Source organism: Lonchura striata, chromosome 27 (assembly GCF_050655825.1).
Source record: "Lonchura striata isolate lonStrDom1 chromosome 27, ASM5065582v1, whole genome shotgun sequence".
NCBI classification, from domain to species: Eukaryota; Metazoa; Chordata; class Aves; order Passeriformes; family Estrildidae; genus Lonchura; species Lonchura striata.
The window spans coordinates 10,006,768-10,030,912 of NC_140729.1; the positions used below are offsets into that span (position 1 = coordinate 10,006,768).

General features: G+C 48.6%; 1 protein-coding gene across 3 annotated transcripts in view; it reads right to left on the bottom strand.

Annotated features, from left to right (window-relative positions):
* The window catches only part of NSF (N-ethylmaleimide sensitive factor, vesicle fusing ATPase), a 77,739-nt gene that overhangs the window by 10,012 nt on the left and 43,582 nt on the right, over positions 1–24,145 (bottom strand). For all 3 annotated transcript variants that reach the window (XM_021539884.3, XM_021539885.3, XM_085562057.1), the window contains 9 exons: positions 20,619–20,818; positions 17,387–17,552; positions 16,457–16,531; positions 14,724–14,911; positions 11,690–11,785; positions 10,956–11,112; positions 9,718–9,851; positions 8,228–8,294; positions 7,959–8,038 (listed from right to left, as the gene is read on the bottom strand). In XM_021539884.3, coding sequence (XP_021395559.1) covers positions 7,959–8,038; positions 8,228–8,294; positions 9,718–9,851; positions 10,956–11,112; positions 11,690–11,785; positions 14,724–14,911; positions 16,457–16,531; positions 17,387–17,552; positions 20,619–20,818 — 1,163 coding nt within the window. The remainder of the gene's footprint in view (positions 1–7,958; positions 8,039–8,227; positions 8,295–9,717; positions 9,852–10,955; positions 11,113–11,689; positions 11,786–14,723; positions 14,912–16,456; positions 16,532–17,386; positions 17,553–20,618; positions 20,819–24,145) is intronic.

Below are 24,145 nucleotides of genomic sequence, written 5' to 3' on the forward strand. Positions count from 1 at the left end.
GCAAGATGAAATCCCAACACACACAGTGCAGGGAAAGTGAAAGGAGTTTGATCCTCACTCCCACAGGGATTCAGGAAGCCCCACTGGGGGCCCATCTTCAAGGAACCATGGAATCATGGAATGGTTTGGGTTGAAGGGACCCTAAGATCTTCTTGTCCCGTGCCTTGCCATTGACAGGGACACCCCCATGGGAGATTTCCAGCTAAAACACTGCATAGACCAAGAGAAGTAAGAGATGCTCAGCAGCAGAAAAGCTTCTTGCCTGCACAAAGACAAAATTCCAGCAGCTTTCCACTACAGAAAGGGTTGGTAAAACAGGGTGTAAACATTGGCCTGGAAGCTGTGTGAGATGAGCCCCCATAACACCTGAACCATGTCCTGCTTCTGAGCCCACAGGTGTGGCCCAAACAGAGATATCTGCTCCCAAGGACAGGGCTCAGAGGTGCCTCAGCCTGCTGAGATCCCCTGGCAGGGCAGCAGAACAGCTCCAGGAGCACCCAGGGATTAGCCAGAACTGACTGGGAACATTTGATCTCAGCTCTGCCTTTGCTTTCATTGCTCTCTATTTCCTCACCAGCCTCTCCTCAAGGAGCTCTTGCTCCTGCTGTGGTGCTGCTGTGGCTGATGTTGCAGATACTGAAACTCAACAAAGGAGAATTCCTGCTCCCTTAGCCAAGGAATCCTAATGTCCTAGGTTGCAAGATGTGGCTGGGTGTGTATCCATGGCCATCTGTCAGAGCTGGGGCAGGTCCCTGCTGTTCTTTGGGCAGTTTTCTTTATCTCTTCCACAACCAATCCTCCCTCCAGGAGATTTCTGCTGTCCATGGCCACTGAGTGTCCCTGCTTGGCTGAGAAAATTCCATCATCCATGGGGAGATGCTGCACCCAGGGGAGGAGCCAAACATTCCTACCTGGATCCAATCTGACCTGGGAACAGCACAGCAGCCTTTGCCCCCTGCATTCCCAGAGGAGCAGCTTCCTTCCCCTGCATTCCCAGAGGAGCAGCTTCCTTCCCCCTGCATTCCCAGAGGAGCAGCTTTCTTCCCCCTGCATTCCCAGAGGAGCAGCTTCCTTCCCCCTGCATTCCCAGAGGAGCAGCTTTCTCCCCCCTGCATTCCCAGAGGAGCCCAGGCCCATCTCCCCCAGCCCTGGAGCTCCAGAGGAAAACTCCCCCCTTGTGCAGGATCCTGCTCCAGCAGAAGCACAGCTGGCACTGCAGGAGGGCTGAGTCCCCCTGGGATGGGGCTGAGACACCTCCCTGACCCACAGGGGGTCAGGGCATGTTCTGACTCTGGCAGGGGTTTTTTGTTTGTATTATTTCATTTGTATTTTTAACTTTCCTAGTAAAGAACTGTTATTTCTATTCCCATATCTTTGCCTGAGAACCTCTTAATTTCAAAATTATAATAATTTGGAGGGAGGGGGTTTACATTTTCCACTTTAAGGGAGGCTTCTGCATTCCTTAGCAGACACCTGGCTGTTCAGACCAAGACACACAACCATCCATACACATGCCAGGCACCTCCCACAGCTTCACTGCTGCACAGCTGAGGTACCAGGGCACAGAGGAAGCCAAGGACAGGCTCCTGACCAGAACTGAGGCCTCCAAAACACAGAACAGCCCCTCCTGCAAGTGCTGGAACACCCAGACCCATCTGCTTCAGAAGTGGTTCTCCTAAAAACTTGTTTATTATGTATGGAACTCTCAAAATCCTGAACAGCTTGGGCAAGGGACTGTGTTAATAACAGTTTCCCATGAACTATGAGCATTTAAGAGGGAAAAAACTGCTCAGCTGCACCCAGGCAGTGTCTGTTCCCCAAATATAGCTCCCAGCATGTGTACAGTGCCTGGCACACGGATCCGGCATCAATCAAGAGGATAACTTCCTCAGAGTGGCTGCCTGAGGGATGCTGCCCTCATACATTAATGAAGTCTGTGCCTGATTACAATAAAAATGGAATTTAGCTTGGAGCTTCATCAGGAAAGGACACAAGCAGCACAGGAATGCCACAGTGAGGGGAGTTTTACCTGCTGGCACTTCAGGTGTCCATGACTGATCTCACCATCAGCCCTTCCTTCCCAGCTGCTGGAGCTCAGATGACACATTCCTCCTCCCAGGAAAGCTGTCCACGCTCTGGACTCATCCAGCAAACATTTCCTAAAGGACCAGTTCAGTGGTGGCCAGCCTGGCCAGTGCCACCCTGGGCCAGCTGCACACAAAGGCAGCGGGGCAGTGGGAGATGGCTGCACACACTGAAAGGGCTCTGAAGCCCTGTGACCACTGAGGGAACCACTGGCACTGGTCCCTGTGGGAATTCTGTGGGAGCACTAGCTCAGCCTCACTCTGTGTGCGACCCCTGGGACAGATTCAGAACAGGAAAAGAGCAAAACAGGGTCACCATTCTGCCATGTGAATCCAGGAGTTCCTTCTTGCTCCAAACACAACTTCAAATCCATCACTGCTGAGCTGGGATGTTCATCTGGAGAAGGGAAGGGCCTGGGGACACCTTAGAGAACCTTCCAGTGCCTAAAGGGGCTCCAGGAGAGCTGGGGAGGGACTGGGGACAAGGGGGAATGGCTTCCCCCTGCCAGAGGGCAGGGGTAGGTGGGATATTGGACAGGAATTGTTTCCTGTGAGGGTGGGCAGGCCCTGGCACAGGGTGCCCAGAGCAGCTGTGGTGCCCCTGGATCCCTGGAAGTGCCCAAGGCCAGGCTGGACAGGGCTTGGAGCACCCTGGGACAGTGGAAGTTGTCCCTGCCCACAGCAGGGGTGGCACTGGATGGGCTTTAAGGTCCCTTCCAGTCCAAACCATTTCATGTTTCTGTGATTCTGTTTAGTTGGAGAAGTCAAAGAAAGCACCAAGGGTGGTCAGAAATAGGGAACAACTTCCCTAAATAGATCCTTGGTAAAAACAGAGAGGTTTATAAAATCATCGGTGGTGTAGAGGAGATGAGGGAGAGACTGCTGCTTGTCATTTCAGAAACCAGGGAGCACAAGGAGGAATTCTCAAACATCAGATAAACTGAAATAAAGGGTGTTTGCTCTCACCAACAGCTCAGCTGGACTCAGGCACGCACAGTGCTAAGAATGGAAAGGCTTAACAAGGTTGAAAAGCACCAGGATGAGTTCCCAGAGGGCAGATCCATGAGAAATTTTTAGATATCTCTGTTAAAATCTATTCCCAGGGTCCCTGAACCACTGACGTAGTTGGGAGCTCCTCAGAACAGATGGCTACTCCTCAAAAGTACTTCAAATTTTTAACAGCTCCACTCAAAAGATCCTGATTTTTCCCTGCTCTCCTCAGAAGAAGCTATGCCTTCCACTCCCATCCTTTAAACCTGACCCCTGGAAAGCAGCCAGAGTGACCCCAGCACAGGCAGGGCAGGAGTCCCTCGAGCCCCTCAGACTTTCAGGCAATCCAAGGAGTCCCTTGAGCCCCTCAGACTTTTCAGGCAATCCAAAACAAACAAGTGAGAACCCCCAGGGCAGAACTGCTTGCCCCAGGAATTATGGAGGCAGCAGGAAAAGGCATCAAACTGAAAAAGATGCCCTGACCCAGCTCCTCTGCACTGATTTCCTGGGATTTATTGTTGATTTTCTTGTTCCAGGATCCCAGGATGGCTCAGGCTGGAAGGGGCCATGGTGCCACTCTCTGCTCCAGCAGGGTCACCCCAGAGCACATAGCACAGGCTTCCATGTATTGATAACGTGGTGCCATTTTCAGAAAAATTCACTTTTTTCATCCTTAATTTCTACAGCAGCCATGGTGAAGGCAATGTGCCATGTGTTCAGTCCACAGAAAATCAGGATTCAAGCCAAACTTATAAAAATCAGGCATAACATGAGAGTAAACTACCAAGGAAGGAGGAACAGCTTAAGATGATTTGGTGTCAGATTCACAAGCAGGGCTGTTCCAGCCCAGTTCTTCCATGACCAGAGATCAGACACAGGCACAGCCTTAGACATTAATGCATCCTGTCCATTTTTAGGCAAAGTGCCCCAGCTTGGAGCCAAAGATCCCTCTGTGCTGACAGGGGGTCAGAACAGAGGTGTGTGTCCTGCCCTTCTGCCTTCTAGCAAAGGGGTGAGCCCAGAGCTGACCCCTCTGCTGCAGGGATTTTACCTGCCTGAAGGATGTTCTCATGCACAGAACTGTGGGACTTGCAGAAGCCTCTTGAACCAATGAAATTTTCCCAGATGGATTCCTCTCCCACAGCAGGCAGCACACCTCTGCCCAGGGGGAACCAGAACATGACACAGTCACAGACTCTGCTGTGAGCAGCTGCAGCCCCAACACCCCCAGCTACAGAATTGCAGCAAATCCAGCCAGCCCCTGGCAAGGGGAGCCTGAGCTCTGTTGGAGTCAAGACAGGTGACACTGAGGTGCCTCTGTCACCCACCAGCTGCTCACTGTGCCCAGGACCCTTGTACACCTTTATCCTTGTCTTTGGGGTCTTGGGAATTCCTCACATGCAAAGGGAGAAACACAATTCCCCAGGTTTGTGCACATAAAAATAACAGCATTGGCAACTGGAATTGTTTTCAATTCACACCAAGTGATGTGGAATCAAGAATGGATCTGGGATTACATCAAACAAGGAGATTATTTCCCTGCAACTTTCATCAATTGGCAAAAGCCTCCAGTGTCCCAGTGAGAAAAGGGGCTGGGGAGCAGTGGAAGGGCAGCTCCTGGAGAGAGTCTCCATTCAAGAAGAAGGGCTGGGGGCTCTGGGAGTGATGGAGGGACATCCCCAGGCATGAATCTCACCTTGAAAGTGGGGCTGGGAGCTCTGGGGGCAGTGAAGGACATCCCCAGGAGTGGGGGTCCCTTGGAGGGAAGGGGCTGGGGGCTCTGGGAGCAGTGAAGGGCAGCCCAGGAGTGGGGGTCCCTTGGAGGGCACCTTGCCCAGGCAGACATTCCCTGAGCCTGCCCAGCCTGCTCTGGCTCACGGGGGATGCTGAGGGTCCCTCTGCCCAGGCCGATTGTTGGGAAGCAGCAGGGAGGCACATGTGAACCTCGGTGGGGCTGGGGAGAGCCTCCAGGCCCCGTGTGACTCTGCATGTAGATGAAGCAGCTTTGGGAGCTGCTGCTGCTCAGTTCTCAGGGAAGGCTTTTTCTCCTGCTCGGCTCCCTGCTGAGACAGCCCTTTTCAGCCTTTCCATCCCCCAGTCCCTGCTCCTGCACAACACAGGCAAACTTGATTGAATTAAAGACCCAAGAGAACATGGTTTATTTTCTTCTCTTCAAGGCATTTCAGAAAAGATTTTTAATTGGTTTAAAAAAAGATGTTGAACAAAATGGAATGGTTTTCAGTCCTCTTGAAGCAGCAGTAACAGATAGCACTATATAACACTGCTGAGTGGAACCACAAGCAGGAGCTGTGACTGGCAATTTAAAGCAAGCTCAGAGAGGTTTCTAGTTTATTTAGTGTTTACACTCAAAAGAAAACCAGAACCTTCAAGTGTTTGCCCTTCCCACACCATGTTCCAATAATCCAGCCTCCCTCAGAAGAGTGGAGCCTGGGAGGCAGCTTCAATTCAACAGAGACACGCACCTCGATGCATAATTAATAACATTTCATCCCAGAAACGCTTCTCTTCCACACAGAGCCTGCAGTGATTGCAGGGAGCTGCCTGCACATCAAGAATATCCCTGCAAGTGACGTGACACCCCAGTGAATTCATAATCTAGGCCACAGCAGTGGCAGCAGCTGTGGTGACAGGACAAGGGAGAACAGCTTCCCCCTGCCAGAGGGCAGGGATGGATGGATATTGGAAGCAAATTCTTCCCTGTCAGGGTGGGGAGGCCTGGAATGCAACTCCCAAAGCAGCCCTGGATCCCTGGAAGTGCAGGGGGTGGAATGAGATGGGCTGTAAGGTCCCTCCCAACCCAATGATTCTTTGAAATCAGCTCAGTATTGCAGGTGCCCCCCATGAGTGGAACACTGAAGCAAAGGGTAAACGGGTATTGTCTCCCCAGCATCCTGCCAAGAATTTCTCTCAGCACAGGGATGTCCCAGGACATCCCATTTTTATAAGGATTGATCCTAAACCATGATCCCAGTCCCACAGAAATCCACAGTGCTTTGTCCCCACACAGCTCAGTCCCACTGATGCTGCTCATGCACTTAGAGCTTGTTTTGCATCTCAAATTCCATCAACCCCCTGAGATCAGCCATTGCCTCCAAAGAAACTGCTCGTCAAGGCAACTTGTAATCTCAGAGGGGACTTGGGAGGTGTTGATTAACCTCAGGATTATTTCAATCATGGGCTCCTCACTGAGTTCAAAATCCCCAAAGAGTCTCTGTGCCCAAATCCAACCCTTTTAACAGTACATTGTCACAGCAGAAAAGGCCTTTCCTGCACAAGGCCTATTTCTTACACACAGCTTTGGGTTTTTAAATGCCCAGAATCCCTACATGCATGGCTATCCCAGGGAACTCACTACAAACACACCAAGAAGAGCCCTGTCCCCAGAACTGCCAAAGCAGGGCAGACCAAAGGGCCCAGCTCACCCCATGTCCTGATTCCCACAAAGACAACACTGGACACAAAAAAAAAAAAAAGAAAACACACGATCAATCAACCAGTGACATTTCCTCAGCAAACTCACTTTCTACCCTCCAACAATTTATGGCTTAAGTCACCATAATATTGGCTGTCAAGGCAGAGTCTCCCAGCCCCCAGGGCATTTCAAACCCTGCTGAGCACAAATCTCTACAACAAGTGCAAACTTGGCAAATATCTGTGAGCTGCAGCCCATGTCCTGTTCTTGGGAGCCCCAGGTGCCACCCAAAGTGCAGCCCAGCAGCAGCACACATCCAGGATGAATGGGCAAATGGACAATTGAATACTTTAAGTTCCTTTGAGAGCTGAACCAAATCAAGTTCTGTTTTCCCTGTTGATTTGGGGAGCAGCCATGTCCTGGCACTGTGGAACAGCCTGAAGCAGGTCAGTGATTGCAGGAGATGAGGTGACCAGGGCTGGCTGTGCTGCTGCACACAGGCAGCTGCTCTGCTCCAAGCATGTGATAAAACTTGGATGCTGTTGTGCTACAGACTTCACGTGGCCTAGAAAGCTCGCTGGGAAAATCTTTGTTCTCCCAGGCTGACAGTCACACGGGGAACTCAGGGCCTGTGGCATTACAATTTAGTTCAAAGTCCTGGATTTGAAAGGTCTTTTCACCAAACTCTCTAATGAAAACAACACTCAGGCACACCCTCCTGTGCCAGGATATTAAACATGACAAAAACTGACTTCACCCAGACTGTGCTTCTCTGCTTTTTCCTGACACCAACTTTCAAGGTGTTCCTGTTACGATGTTATTTATTCATGCAGATCTCTCACACACAGAGCAGAAAGGCAGTGAAGGACAGGAGAACGGCAAACAAGAAAGGAGTCTCAGCCTGCCTGTCTCACCCAGCACGAGCTGCAGAACCCTCAGCACTTGTGATGTTCTTAAATCTCATTGACACACAAAGTGCAAACAGACAGGATCAGCACGAGAGACAAGATCTTAAGCTTCCCTCAATCATTGTAATTAACACCTGATATTTCAAGTTAAGAACAAATTAAACCCCTGACAGCCACAATCACAGATTACACAGAAATTGATTTATAAATAGGGAGGGAGCACGTGGCTGAGCCAGGGGTGGATCTGGCCTGAACAGCTCCTCAGAGGGCAGGCAGCTGGCACAATTCAGCTTTACATGGTGAAGGTTAAACTGGTTTCCTTAGTCTGTATTTTTAGGACTAACTGCAGAAGATTCAGCCCCCCGTAATTAGATATTTCAAGCTGAATCCCTTGTGGTTATCCTAGAAAGGTCCACGTGAATGAAGAGCAGCAGGCTGGATTAAGGTGGCTGAGTCAGACAAAGCATGAACAGCACTGGCAGCTCTCAGCAGCCACAGAGCTCCTATGTCCCATTCCTGCAGGAACAGGGCACCCTGCCTTACCTGTGGGGGGGCTTTCTTCAGCAGCACCAGAAGGGCTTGCAAAACCAGATTGGAGAACCGAGGTCCAATTGGGACATAATCTGAAAGGAAAAACACATTTTAATGTCCATGGAGCAGATGCACATTTAAGCCGCTTCACTGTATCAAAACCAGTTCAATTCCCCTTAAGTAAATGGTTCCAGATAATTTCCAGTTTGTAATGTTTCAACATTGTAAATATATCAATATTTCTGCAGCAGCCAGCACAGCTCTCCCTCCTCCTGACTCACCTAAAAGTCGCTCAATGTCGTCCACAACAACACAGCTGAGCTGGGACTTGTAGGCATCATCAAAGATCTGAAAAACAGTGAAATATCTCAGTGTTAAACCTCAGCCACAGGACTGTGACAGCCACAGCTGGGCCTGCTGATGTGGGTTCAGCTGAACACAGCAGCACTGAGAGGAATAATCTGAGAATGAAACAGGTAGGTAACAAGAGATCAAGCTCCCTGCAGGCAATAAATCACTGCCATCTCCACAAATTTAGTTTATTTATTCATTTACTGCCTACCCTTGGCAACAAGCAGCTGCCCTGAGGTTCACTGTAAGCCAGGGAGAAACCAGCACCACTCCTCTGGTTTTGGAGCTGGGGTAACACTGATAATGTGACACACACAGAGAAAAGCTCCCCAGCTGTAACACAGCTGTGAAGCACTTCTCCTCAGGCTGGATATTGGGCACTGCCCAGAACAGCAGCGGGCAGAGGGAAGGGACTGGCTCAGGTGTGGATCTCAGCCCCAGTCACCCTGCCTGGAGCAGCAGTGTCCTGCACAGCTCTGGGTGTGAGCAGGAGGCAGCACTAAGGACAGCAGTGGTGTTGCAGCCCTGCCTCCAGCAAACCCTGATTCCAGTGAATCCAAAGGCTCCTTTTGGAATCCAAGTCACAAACTGGACCTCCACTGCTTCTCCTAAGAACCTTCCTTCCCTTACAAACTCTACAACCCTGCACCAATGTTATCAGAGTAGCATTCAGCTCACATGCTCCATTCATACCAATCATCTGAAGAGTAAGTGCTGGGCTGCTCCAGGAAATGAAAATATTCGACTCATTCACATTCCCTGGCTCCCCAGGCTGCTAAACCTCGTGTTTAACTGAAGACCCCACCTCAGAAAGGGTCCCAGTCCCACTCAGGCAGGATCTGTTCCCACAGGTGCAGCCCTAAGCCCTTCCTGCCTCCCCCTCCACAGGCAGAGCTCCAGACCTGCTCATCCCAAATCTGTTCTGCTGCAGTTTGCCAGGATCACACACCAGAACTGAGACTTGAAACCTTCCCTGAGACACTCAGTGCCACATAAACATTGTGACAGGAGTCTGGCGTGACAGGACAGGAGGGAATGGCTTCAAACTGCCAGAGGGCAGGGATGGATGGGATATTGGGAATTAGGAATTGTTCCCTAGCAGGGTAGGCAGACCCTGGCTCAGGTGCCCAGAGCAGCTGTGGCTGCCCCTGGATCCCTGGCAGTGCCCAAGGCCAAGCTGGACAGGGCTTGGAGCAGCCTGGGACAGTGGAAGGTGTCCCTGCCATGGCAAGGGTGGCACTGGGTGGGCTTTAAAGTCCCTCCCAACCCCATCCACTCTACAATTCTGTGATACATCCAACCTTATAAATAAATATATGCAGGATTTCCAGGCCTAGAGAGAGCAGAAACACCATCCCAAATGTAATTCACCTTTCCCTCTAGGAGAGAACCCAGAGCTGGGCTGTCATCACACACATACCTTCTTCATGGCCTGGCACTTGGCTGTTTCAGAAAACCCAATCATCTTATCAGGAGAACAGATCTTGATAAAGGGGAAGTTGGATTCTTCTGCTATTTTTGCTGCTAAAGCAGTCTTCCCACTGTGGGGGGGGCCTGAAGCAAAGGACAAACAAGGAATAAACAAGGGAGAAAACAGCTCTGACAATGGTCAGTGTGAATGATACCCAGGGTATGTTCAGAATTCCATCCAGAGGCATCCACAGTGTGAAATGAATTTTCTTCCTGCTTGCAGGAGGAACACACTAACTCCTGGTGCAACCCAGTCCTCCACATGAAGGTAATTAATTGGAACTACTTGAGCATATACAGAATGATTTGCCACTACACAAAAGAGGACACTGCACTTTCTGTAGGAGCAGTCATGGCACCAAAATGTGTGAGTTTGTGTTGAGGATAAATTTCTTGAGCTTATGTCCTGTCTCAGTATGATCTCTGCTGGCACCTTGGCAAACAAGTCAGCAGCAGGTACACCAGGGAAACACTGGCAAAGACAATTTGTTATTTGCCTGAATTCACACCAAGATAATTCAGAGACCAAAGACACACCTGAATCCTTGCAGCCAACATGAATCAGTTTGGAGGGACAGAAGAAATTGCTGGACACTAACACAAAGAATTATTCAGGGTTAATTCCAAAGCTACATACTACAAGCAACAGTGGTAAGACATCTTTTTGGACTTTGGGAAAGGAAAAAGGGAAGAGATAAGTAACAAATTCTACTCCAATATAACGAATTCTCATCCAAAACCTGTAACACAGATACTGGAACCAGTTTCCAATATCTGAAAACTCTACTTAAGCACTAACAGTCTGAATAGAAGGAATCCACCCTTAACTGACAGGGACACTCAAATGTGGCTGTTTGAATTCAGCACTGATGAGCTCTCCAGTGATTTCAAAGAGAATTTAGGCAACTGACTCAGCTAGAGACATCTCCACTGTAAACCAGCCAAATTCAGGTTCTTCACTGGGTACATTTTGGTTATTTAGTGGGTACATTCCCTTCTCCTTTGTTCCAAGCACAGGATTCCCTTTGGCTGAGCAGTTTTCTGCTGTTCCAAAGCAGTTCCACCCAGGCAAACACTAAGAGCCCAATTCCATGTCTCCCCCAAGGTGTTTCCTGCAGGGGCAGGATGTCAGAGGTGAGCAGGAGCAGTGTCCAGAGGGATTTTCCAGGTGTTTGCCCTCAGCTGTACCTTCCAGCAGGACGCTGACCAGGGGAGTGCGGTCACTGTTCTTGGTCTGCTGCACCAGCAGCTCCCCATCATCCAACACCCTCGTCACTGGGTCCCCCCACTTAATTATGCCATTCATGATGTAGCTGGCATAGTCTTCCTGGTTGGTTCCAAAGGCCTGTAGAAGAGAGGGAACACTTCTTCTACCAAAGAATTTTTCATCCCATCAGAAAAACCAATAAACAGTTAAACAAAAATGACCAGGAGCAAGGCTCTGGAAGATGCTGAAGTGAGACAGTCACAGCCCCTGGTGACTCACAGCATTCCAGCTCAGAGGGCTGAACACAGCTGGAGACCAGGCACGTTCAGAATCATCTTTTCATACGCCCTCACAAGCAGTTCTAGTCAGTGCAGGTTACCAGTGGGCTCTGACTCCGCACTGTGCAGAGACAATTCTCAGAAATGAGGCTTAAACCTCCTCCTACAGCCCAGGGTAAAGCTGTCACCCAGGAACTGAAGTGGCCTAAAAGGGAAAGCTGTGACCAGGAGAAACCCCCAGCTGTTCTTTACCTGTTCTAGTTCACTTTATGACTCTCTGGGCAGCAGGAGGCACAGAGAGCTCAGAGCTCCCCACTTTCACAACACAGGACATGCCAGCCCACGGGGCACCCCTGCTGTGTGACCCAAAGGAAGCATCCCTCCCACCACTGACTGCACTGGGTGCCTGCTCCTGCAGTCCCACAGTGCCCACTCACTGGTTTGATGTCGTTCTCCAAGGATGCAAAGAAGTCTCCTCTGGTCACTCGCAGGCTCTCTGCCTTCTCCATGTCCACCTCCACTTTGTTGCTGGCCTAGAAAGGCAATAAAGGACACTGAGGTCCAGCAGCAGCACCCAGCTCATCCCCAGCTTCTCTCCACAGCCCCAGCCTGTGGCTGCTCTGGGTCAGTAAGAAAAATGCTTCTGTGGGGGCATTTGCTGGGTAGCCTGGAGCCATCCCCACCTCCAAGAGCCACATCCCAGCCCCACAGAGGCACTCAGGGCAGCTGTCCCAGCCCGCTGGTGATGCTGAAGTGCAGATCATGTCTGTAACCCCATTTCAGAGACACCACCCCAGCTAAGAACAGGACTGGAGCTCTGGCTCATCCTTGCTGCTGCTGTGCTGCAAACCAGGAGTCAGTGAGGCTCACACTGCTGCCAGTGTGGAACTGACCTCACCCCGGTTCAAACTTCTAGAACTTACTGGGATTACATAGGTACCCTTTGGAGCTGGGAACTATTTATTTAGATAAATAAACTACATTTAACTCTCAGAGATGTGTCTCAGACATTCTCCTCCAAAAGGGACCTGCAAGAATAGAGTGCACCTGAGCATGAGAAGGAAAAATAACAATAGAAATAATGACATGGTGCTTGTCTTGAAGAGCAGCAAATGCAGCCCCTAACCAGCAACCACAGGACCAGCCTGGTCAGTCCTGCTGTGCCAGAGACACACGTGCAGCCAGAGAATGGCTGAAATGAGAATCCCTTCTCCCAAAAACACCCACCAAGCACAGACACAGATGCCAAATAAACAACTAAGGGGATCTTTAGTACAGGTGATCACTTTTCTGCTTTGCAGGTACCTGAAACACTCAATAAGTTCCTGAAGTTTTGAATACACTTAAAACCAGGGTGGCTGTTACTTCCCCAGCCTTTAATGAGTTCATGTTTTAATTTTTCACACACAGACTTTGAGAGATAATCACAAGAGTTTAAATGATTCAGAAGACAATGTCCCTTCATTTCCCATTTGTGCTCTTGCTTCTCACAGGTGCTTCTGAAAACTAGGTCAGGCCTGTGATGTATATTTTAAGTTTTCAGTATTTGTAGGAAATAATAAAGTATTTTACTGTATCATTTAGCTAAAAGCAACTTCATAATAAAGAATATTGCCCAAAATTACTATGTCAAAGTGTCTGAAAAGTAAAATAACACGTGGCTACTTCCCATGTGGAACACATCCGTAAATTACTGAGATGTGGATCACAAAGCACCCCAGAGGAGGGGACTGCTCTTTCACATTTGCACATTGCCATCTCCCATTTTCCCACATGATTTCTTGGCACAACAGGGAATAGATCAAAACACCAATGCTCCCCAAACTCACCCAAGACTCAAGCACTGAGAAAACATCAACTATAAGCAAAATTAATTATTTAAGGAAAATGTTTTATCTGCAAAGGGAAGAATCCAGAAGGGCTGATTTTTTTTTTTTTAATTTGAGACAGAGCACAAGAAAATGAGAAAGTGATGATGTTTGTGGTTTTCTGTTACATAAAACAATAACTTGTCAAGTATTATGGTTATACAAGACTAATTAGCAGGAAGAGTAATTTTTCCTTTAGAAAGAGCACTCCCAGGAGATACAAATGTCTAAGCAGCAAATGATTTCTCACTTAAATGAAAGTGTGACTTGCCCTCCTCACATTTGAGGCTGAGCAGATTTTTACAGTCCCTGTGCTGTGGGATCAATGTCCAGGGTTTCTCCCTGCAGGAGCTGCCCCCAGTCCTGGCCAGGGGAGCAGGGGCTGAGCTCAGGCTCCTTCCTCACCACCTCATCATCTCATATTTCAACACCTCTGAATACTGAGCTTTGCATCGGCCCTCACAGCCCTGACATTTCATGGCCCTGAACTCCCTCCTGCAGACACACCGACCCCCCCAGCCAGGGGGACTGGGAAGGCAGGGAAGTGTTCCCAGGGAACAGAGGGACTTGGGAAGGCTGCATGAGCTAAAGGAGGTGGGGTGATCACCATGTCAGCACTTCTCTGCAATGGAAGACTCTGTACAAAGCCTTCTGAATTCGGCCAAGACTTGGAGCAGAGGATTCTTCCATGGCTGGAACCCTTCTCCACACAAAGCACATCTCTGCTCTTCTGGTTCTTGCATGAGGAACCAGTGAACAGCCATCCCCATTCCCTGATCCCAGCACACTCTCCATAACCCTTCCCCCTGCTTTCTTCAAGCTGAGGAATCTGAGTTTAACCATTTCTCCAAAGAAAACCCTCCTGTACCTCAAACCCCCTGCTGCCATTCCACACCCTGGTTCTAGCACAATTCAAGTACACCAGGGATTTGATCCACGGTGTAATCACAGCCCCACTTTTGCTCTTTACCTCTCCTGGTAAATTCTAACCTTGCTATTTTGCTATTTTCACTGACAAGGACTGAGCTGGGATTTCCAGACCATTCCAGCTCCAAGAACTTGACCCCAGGCCCCATCCCTGCCTCCACCTGTCTGAATTCCCTCTCCCAGGGGACACCTAAAATTCACTGGCACCCTGTGCACTGACATCCTTTCAAATGCCCCCTGCAGATCTCCACTGGTGATCTTTGCCTTTATGCCCCAAACCAGCTCTGAGATGGTAACCTCCCCTCCTCACAGGACATTTATGAATACATTGAGCTGCTCAGGTGCCAGCAGAGCCTCCCTATAAATGGCTGTTCTAATTCCCACCTTGTCTCCTGGGTCCAATGCACAAACTGTGCTCAGGACTTTCAGGTTTTGGCAAAACATCCTCAAAAACCACCCCTTCCACCCCACCAAGCTGTGCAAGAGGCACCTGGAGGGCAGGAGGGGGAAGAGGGAATTCAGAATGAAAGAAAAGCACAGGGAAAAAGTGGTGCCCACATGACTTTCATCTACTAAGGTACACTGATAGGCCACTTTCCAATTGCAAGTAAACATTCAATATTCCAAATATAACTATTTCCCCTTTTTTGCCCCAGTAGGAGACTACAGGACTGACCTTAATGTGTCTGTTCATGGCAGTGGACTGAGCAGCTCGAACCAAACCTTCCAGCTCAGCACCACTGAAGTTTTTGGTCTCCACTGCCAGTTCTGCAATGTCCACATCCTCAGCCAGGAGCTGGTGCTCCCTCATCCTCACTGTGTGGATATGCAGGATCTGGAATCGGCCCTTCTCGTCTGGCAGGCCTGGGATGGGGAAGAGAACACACCCAACCCCCTGAGCACAGCACTGCAATTCCCCTGTCCCTCCCCTCCAAGGCCCCTTCCCACCAGGAGCAGCGTGCACTCGTATTTGATAATGCTTTTCACTGAGAGCATTCAGTTACAGTAACTGATAAACTGAACAGTGTCACCACCAAACCAGAGGGAACAGCACAAGGTTGAGTTTTTTTCCTCAGAGTTCCTCCAAGTTGGTTCCTCTCAGATTTCCACACCAGGAATGACAATCTGACCTTAAAGCCCACCCAGTGTCACCCCTGCTATGGCAGGGACACCTCCCATTGTCCCAGGCTGCTCCAGGCCCTCTCCAACCTGGCCTTGGGCACCTCCAGGGCTCCAGGGGCACCACAGCTGCTCTGGGCACCTGTGCCAGGGTGTCACCACGCTGTCCATAACAGATTTCTTCCTTATATCCCATCTGACCCTGTCCTCTGTCCATTAGAAGTCTCTGTTCCTTGCCCTGTCACTACAGGCCCTGGTAAAATCTGTTCTGCTCCTCTGCCCCTGAGTGCCCTTTCCTTAAGGGGTCACATCCACTAATTACTAAATCAACTGAAAGTTCACTCACCCAAAATCCAGACCCTTGACTTCCCTCTTCACTTATCATTCCTATAAAGTGTTGCTTTTCATCAGATGAGGTGATCATTTCCCAGTCTGCACCTTAGCAAGTCATTTCTGAAGCCCACAATGGCTTCAGAAGATACAGAAGATCCTTCTCTTACAAGTGTAACCTGTCAGTCTGGCACATCACCCTGAGCCCCACTGTGCTCAGCCCCTTCCAGCCTCTGGTATTTGTACTGATCAATTTGTTTGTGTTGAGGGGATGTGAAAAGGGGATTTTACAACATGCATAACTGTCACCTGATAATTAATTCCAGGATTACTGAGCTTTTCACCAGTCCTAGGCTGTCCTCTACTCCACCTTTCTTCAGGGAATTGTCACCTCAGCACTGAGGCCAGTCACCCTTTAGGCTCACCATAACCTTCACTGACAGAATTCTGATCTCAAATGCAAAGCCAGTGATTTGTACTCATGAATCTAAGATGACCTGGGCTTACTTTCTTAACAAAGCCTATATGATCAGATATTCCCTAATTTACCCTGCACTGGGTGTGCACAGTTACAAAGGTCCCTTTCTAGTTACTGACAGCTGCTTTTCCAGTTGCCGGATGAAATGGCAAACCAAGCTCTTGGCCCACTTTTAGTTCACCCAGTGCTCTTGCCTGGCCTTCCTGCAATTCCCACTCAGGAATGACCTGTACCATTGCCTCCTTTCCTTCACACAAATATTCAGTGTCCTGCCTGTCCATCCCTGCCCACTCTGCTGGGCAGAAACTGAGATCAGGTTTATCAGTAGGGAAGTGCAGAGTGGAACTTTATTGGTCTGATTTATGTTCTGGAGGGAGCTGCAGGAAGTTCAGCACCTGAGCCATGGCTCACATTTTGATCTGCATTTGCTTTGCTGCTGTAGGTTCATGGAGTAGAGGAACTGGGATCTGCAGTGTGCTTACCAATCTCCATCTTCACCTCCAGCCTCCCCGGCCTCAGCAGGGCCTCATCAATCAGGTCAGGTCTGTTGGTCATTCCTGAAGTCAAAGTTAAAACAAAACACTGTTATCTGAGCTTCCTGAGTGGGTTTCCAGCCCTGGCACAGCCCATAGAGCCAGGCAGACACTCAAAGAGTCCCAAGAAAACAGACAGAAGGCACTCATCTTCTGGAATGCTGGGAAATGCCCTGGGGGAGAGCCAACAGGGATCAAACCTGGCTTGTGGCTGTATCTGCCTGTCCTTAAGCAGTGCCTGCAGGGCTCCTGCAGCAGGACAAGCACAGCAGGAACAGCCCCACTCCCCCATGGGCTGATACATCAATTCTATCTTTGCAGGTTTCCCTAAACTATGAAACCCTCCTTATCAAAACATAATAAGGAAATTGCTGAAGGCAGCAATATCTGCCAACCACAGCAGCATCTCCCTTTCAACCTGCTGCTGATGCTGCTGCAACTGCAGCCATGGCACCTCAGCTGACCTGCAGTGAGGCAAACCCCAGCAGTGCCTGTCACTACTGGACACGAAATGAGTACACAGAAGCTTGGGAAGTTCAAAAGAGAAAAAGAGCCAGTTTTATTCCAACAGCTGGTATTTATAGAATTCCAAAGGTGACCGATTGGAGGATGGAATTATCACCTCTCCAACCACACTGGTCCAAAGATCAATCAATAATTTCTTTCCACTTACAGAGAAATATGTCAACTATTCTATTTATACATGAAATTGTGCGGGACCTCTGACTGTCAAATATGTAAACATTATCTGAAGGCTAAAGAAGTTTTATGAGAACTTTAAAACTTTCAAAAGTACTATTAAAAAAAACTTAACAGTTTTAAAAATCAGGGCAACAGTGCCCACCCAGCCCTCAGGACAGAGAAGGCAGCCCCACCTACCAATGACCAGGATGTTGTTGAGCTGCTCCACGCCATCGATTTTGGAGAGCAGCTGGTTCACCACGGTGTCGTGCACGCCAGTGCTGCCAGCCATGCTGCCCCTCTGCTTGCAGATGGCATCAATCTCATCAAAAATGATGATGTGCACCCCACTGTTGGCTCCAAGCTGTGGGAGGGAGGACGTGTCAGGAGTGTCACCAGTCTGATTGCTGAGAGCAATCCAAAATGAACACCAAGCTCAGCCACACAGACACAGCACTGATACCCGCTGTGTGCTCAGCATCACACGTGTGTGTGTGTGTGTGTGTGTGTGTGTGTGTGTGTGTTATCTCATCCCTCTCCAGGGGAACATCCTGCCCATCTCCAAATCATTTGGATCAGGGGACTTTGCCCAAACTCGGGACTTTGCAGCTACATAGGTTTTAAGGAAGAGTGCTGAAGATCACTCTAGGTTGTGGGGTGGCTTCGTGTGGTGGAAAAACTTTTTCTTTAATTTATGTTTTTAAAGAAAGGCTTAGTAGTTTCTTGTTGTTTGGTTTCATGGTTGTTTATTGTAAGTTATTTAAAAGATTGTCTTTTTGGGCTGCTGTGGTTTGTTTAGCAGCTTTAGGCAAAGGCATACACACTCTTGACATCTTCTCTGTTTGCCGTTTTCTTTTTCTTTCTTCTTGCCTAGGGTTGGTGTTATCTTTTATATGGTACATTATATGTTATATGTTTATAGGGTTTTTTTAATACTTATTACTTATATTAAATGGTGCTTTTTTACTCTAAACTAATTTGTGAATGTTAACATCGCTAAAAACATGGAGGTAAAGAAGAAGAAAGAGGGATGACAGGACAGGCCCAGATCCCTCACTTTTAAAACCTTTGACCCTTATGTATAAAACAGAAACCCCCCTGTACAGCACAAAAAAATTCTTTTCTCTACTTTGTAACTACTTCTACTATAATATCTAAACTTTTGTGACTTCTTGTTCTTCCTGCAAAGTTGGTAAATCATTCTATGGCTCAAACTCAAAATTACAGTTGTTTCCAGCTGCCTGCCAGGGTCTCAAATGCTTCTGACTGGATCCTGGAACCTCTAAAAATGTCTGAGGGACATTTTGAGTTCCCACAGAAGAGCACAAGGCTGAGCAAGCCAAGCAAAGGCCAAAGCTCAAAGGGTCCCAGCACTCAGCACCTGGGAAAGGGACAGGTACCAGGGACAGGGAACAAGGCTTGTCTGTGGAGGGAGGGATGCACCAGGGTGGGAACACCCCAGGCTGGACTGAGCTTGGTAAATACACAGCTTGCCAGAGCAGCTTTATTGATAATATTTTTAAGGAGCCCAGTCAGCCCCAGAACTGCCATTTCCAGGTTCACTCGGGGGTGAGGCAGTTGCAGCTGGTAAGAGAACAGGATGCTTTTTGTGACCACATTATGAAGCTTTTTCCCTTCATTTTCTACCTCTAAAACATCTTTTGTGGCCAGTGCAGACCACGTTATCACTGGGTGCATGTGCTGGCCCTGGCAATCTGCCCCAGACACAGGCAGCACAATGCCAACCTTTTGGAGACCTTTTTAATCTCCCAGCTGTCATCAGGCCCAGCCCCTGCAGCCAATATTGAGTGTATTTTAACAGGTGTGTTATTGCCAAGGGAAAGCAGCTCCCAGAGATACTGCAGCCACCAGGGAGCAGGAGATTGTTCACGTGGGTCTGTGTTACCACACAGAGCTGATTGACTAACAAACCTTCTGCTGAAGAAATGAAATTATTTCAAGCCACCACCAAAATCTGAGTCTTGCGAGCTGAATCAAATTAAGGGATCATTTCTAATGACTTCTAAAAAGACTTCCCTGTATTTAACTGTGACTAGCCTGACATTTGATTTTCTTTATCAGAAAAATCTATCAAGATCAAGTGATCCACAGCAGAGAAAAATTACCATAGCACACATGAAAGAAGTACTTACACCATGAAACTAAAGATTGGGGTTTTGAAAGCCAGCTAAAGCAATAGATAAAAAACATCACTGGAATAAACAGAATCTTTATCTTCACTTCTAGTTTCAAAAATCTTTAGTTTCAAGACGTTATTCTTATCCATTAGTTTTCTGCTGTGAAAAATTAACCATGTATTGATTATAACACTTCAAGTACTGTAACATACCAATATTCCTGCAACCTAAAAACCTGAAAGCTTATGTGCCAGCTAAATGTAGTAAGAAAAATCCAAACAGATTTAATTATGTCTCTCCACAAAAGAGAAAAAAAAAAAAAGAAAAAAAGGAAACTAAAAACAGAGGAAAATTGGAAAATTTGCACAATCTGAGTTTTAAGGACTTTTGGAGCTGGTGACAGCACATGACCCAAAGCAAGCAGGGTGGGCACTGTTGTATTACTCACAAATAACTGTGCATGGAGTCTCAGCACGCTGTCCCTGTCTGCAGGGCTGGCTGCAGCCCAGCTGCCTTTCCAGCTTCCATTCCAAGGCTGTTTTCACAGCTGACAGTGTGTGAGCCTGCACAACACCAATCCTCCACAACTCACCAGGAATAACCATAACCCCAAGCCAAGCAGTGACCGTGTGTTGAGTTGTATTTTCTTTTTGTTAGGGTTGGGATTAAATGTGTGAGATGATATTTCTTGTTTGGACTTATCTCTTATCTCTGTTACAGTCTCACAAACTGTGAGTCCTACAGCACTTCACGTTAACAAACTAAAAAATGGAGTCGTCTCTCTCTATAAGGTCTTTTAAGGATAAACTCTCTAATTAAGAAATTACACCGAAATTATTTTTACTTTTAACCCAATAACATTTTTTTACTTTTAACCCAACTATTTTTACTTTTAACCCATTGTCCACAATACAGACTTTTTTATCTAATTACACAATACTACCTAAACCTAGGAAGAATAAGGTGAAGAAGGACCAGCTTCCTCTCTAAAACCTCTATAATGTTATATATATATATATTACTACATTCTAAAACATTAAGCCCTTAAGTTTTCCACCATGTGATATCACACACTTCTAATCAACTCCACACCCACAATCCCAGTTTTATCATTCACTTTTGGAAGCTGCTCCACAGCCTCAGGTCAATGCAGAGCTCTCCTGGGGGTCAGTGCCTGTCAGCACAGGAAGTCTCAAATTCTCAGTAACCAGGGTTCCAGCAACTCTGCCTTTAATGCAAGAAGTAATTTGAGATTCCAAACCTCTCCTGGTCTCATTCCTGTGTGTCCTTACCCTCCTCTGCTCCTCCTCTGCATCAGCAAACAGTTTCCTGATGTTGGCCTCGGACTCCCCCACGTATTTGTTGAGGATTTCGGGCCCGTTGACCACCTTGGGCTCCCTGGCATTGAGCATCTTCCCGATCTGCCGCGCCATCAGCGTCTTCCCGCAGCCCGGGGGCCCGTACAGGAGGATCCCCTTCACGTGCTTGCAGCCTGCAGGGAGAGGGAAGTGAGGCCTTGAGAAGCTGCCCTAGAACAGAGACTGGAGGAGATAAAGAATAAAGCAGGGATTTGTCAGGAGGCCTCAATGGATCCACCTTGGGCAGCACCAGAGCCCAGCCAGGGCTGCACCCCAGGTGAACCAAAATGGTCACAAAATGCCCCACAGGTCACGGGGTCTCTCACTTTTATCAGTTCTGCTCCATTTGCACATTGGAGTTCATTGTCCAGGTTCAGCCCATGCACTCCCATCCTGCTTGTTTTTCTCTCTCCAGCCCACAGTGTTTGTGCTCTTGGGCTGAGATTTGGATCATTTGTCCTTGGTCCCCAGCTGGAGAGGGAATTGTTTTGTCTCCCTGCTCTGTGAACAGAATTCACCATCCCTTCATACGAAACCCAAACCCACCCACTAAAGCAGCACAGAACATGAAAAATATAAAAGCTAAAACCTGAGGCACCATGAGGGCTGAGAGAGGATGGGGACAGCCACGGAGCACTGAGGGAGCCACTTCTCCAGGGAGCTGGCAAATATGGGCCCGAGCTCTGCTCGGTGCTGCTGTCAGAGAAATTCAAACACCGGCTGGATCAGCATCATCCCTGTCATGTGCCAAGGAAAAACAACTTCTAGAACAACTCAAGTGCTCTTCATCCATCAGCCACACTGAGCTGTAACTCCTGGTCAGGAACACACAGTACCAGATATTCCCTGGGAAAGGTGGGAATAACAGAATTCTCACCAGGAGGATGTTCTAGGGATGTTGCTCATCCCCAGGTAGAGAGGGGCTGCAGACACTGGTTTTTACAGCCTGCACACCAAGCAAAGCAGACACAGGTGAAACACACTTATCTGATTCTTGACAGAGAAAATGAAGAATATTGTGTGACAACACCAAACTTTTTACCCTTGTACTGGGTTTTGATGAGTCCCATATCCCACATCCAGTTCTGGCTGCAAGTTCATAGAATAAATATTGAGAAAACTGAAAAAAACTTCCAAGAACCACTAGAACCATCAGCCCAAAATCCTTGACCTGTAATTAGAAAGACCTGAAATATTCTAATTTGTTCAAGAACAGGACTTTGGACACTGTGTATGAGAATTTAAATTCTCTCCTGTAGGGAGAGGATGCAAGTGCTGCAAGCTGAGGCTGCACACATCCCAGCCAGGGACAGGCACATATGTCCCAGGTGTGCTCACAGCTCCTGGGAGAGGCTGCAGGTGTGAACAAGAAGAGTTTCCCTGAAGGATTTGTGGAATTGTGGATATACAGCTTGTGAGCCCCACAAGTTTTATCATTATGCTGTCTCTGAATATCCTTATGCCCCAGCTCCCCATGCCCTGCCTCACACTGTGCCAAGAGAGGTTGTGGGACCAGCCCCTGTCCACAACCAGGCTTGTTTTGTTCCTTTAACTGCACAGACTAAACCTTTGGCTGAAAGCTGCTGCTGGAAAACCCTGCAGTAGGACATGGTGTATCAGCACCAGGTTCTAAACCCTCAGAGGAGAGAGGGGGCGTGGGTCAGTGGTGGCCTCAGGAGTACTGGGGAATGGTGGGACCCAGAAGGTTTTTTCCATTTTTTAATGAATATATGAAAATCTATATTTTACTCCATTCCTGTGGATTGACTTCTTTAAGAACACAACCCACCCAACAAGAGCCCTACAGTGCTAGGGATGCAGGTTAAAAGCAAAACCAACAAAAAGCAGCAAACTGATGGCCCCAAGCTCAGACTGAGGGGCCCTCAGCTCTGTTTCTGACAGGCTTAAGGAGCTTGAGCACATGGAGTTGTCTGTCACCCACAGGATGAGCTCCCTCCTGGTGTCTGGCTTGTCTAAGCTCCATGGTAACCTCACCCCATCCCACAGAGCTGCTCACACCTCAGGGCAATTCTGCCTGTAAAGGACAAAGACTTACCCCTTGTCACCTTCTCAACACTGCTGTGATTTCACTTACTCCTGAAGGTCATGGCAATAAAGAATTGATTTCATTCTGAACAACTGCTCAATATTACTTAATTCCTGTGACCCCACATGCTCTCTTCCCTCTCTCTCTGGCTGTTCACTCAGTGCAGTGAAGTTCCAGGAGGACACTGCCTGAGGAGGAGCTGATCCTCCCAAGAGAGCAGCAGTGCTGCACTGGGTTAGCCCAGCAATAAAGCTGAGAGAGCCTGCTGGGCTTCTCTGCAGATCAAAAATTCACTACAGAAATCCAGAGCTGTGGCTAAGAACTCATGAGTCAGCATTGAGGCATCTGTGAGTCAAAAGCATAAACAATATAAACTGGCAGTGAAGACAAATCTCACATGGGAGGGAGTGAGGCACCAATAAATTAAAAGCTCTTCCTGTCAAATCCCTGTCATGAGGGCATTGTTACCGTGGGGGAACATGATCTCCTCTGTAACCAAACTGCACCAGGCAGGGTGGTGCTGACAAGTGATCTCTGCAGGGAAATCCCAGCAATGCTCCAACAGCTCCTGGGCTCCAGCATGAGACCACCAAAGGTCTACTGAGGCTACCAAAGGTCTACTGAGGCCACCAAAGGGCTCTGGCAGGTCAGGGCTCTGTTCCCAGCCCAGCCAGGGCCACAACACAAATACCAACAGTCTGGGCCTGGTTGGTTCTTCTGGTTTTCTTCTATGTCCTGTGAGAAGTGTCTGAGGCAGCTGTGGGAGCTCAGCCTGGAGCAAAGGAGGCTCAGGGCCCTTGTGGCTCTGCACAGCTCCTGCCAGGAGGGGACAGCCGGGGGGTCGGGCTCTGCTCCAGGAACAGGGACAGGAGGAGAGGGAACGGCCCCAGGCTGGGCCAGGGCAGGCTCAGGGTGGGCTCCAGGAGGAATTTCCCCATGGAAAGGGGGGTCAGGGGCTGCCCAGGGAGGTTTGGAGTGCCCACCCCTGGAGATGCCCCAGGAACACCCTTGCCGAAGGAATGTGGCACTCTGTGCTCTGGGCTGGAGACAAGGCAGGGATCAGGCACAGGGTGGACTCCATGGTCTTGGGAGTCTTTTCCAATCTTAAGGATTCTGGGATTCCTGCAGCTCCCAATCTCTCTCCTAGAAGAAGTACAACTGAGTTATACCCCCCAGAAGCTTCTCTTCCACAGCCCAAAAAATGTGAATTTCCTGAAAAGCACAACCATTCCCCTCAGTGCACGAGCGGCCTCGGCCACAGCAGAGGGCTCAACCCCACACCCAGAATCTCATCTCCATGGGGAGACTGGAACACAAAACACAAACTGGCTGGGACAAATCTGCTTAGAAACCTCCTAGAATGTTCACCTTCTCCCTGTTCAAGGGAAAAGGAAAGGAATCCTGGAATACTCGG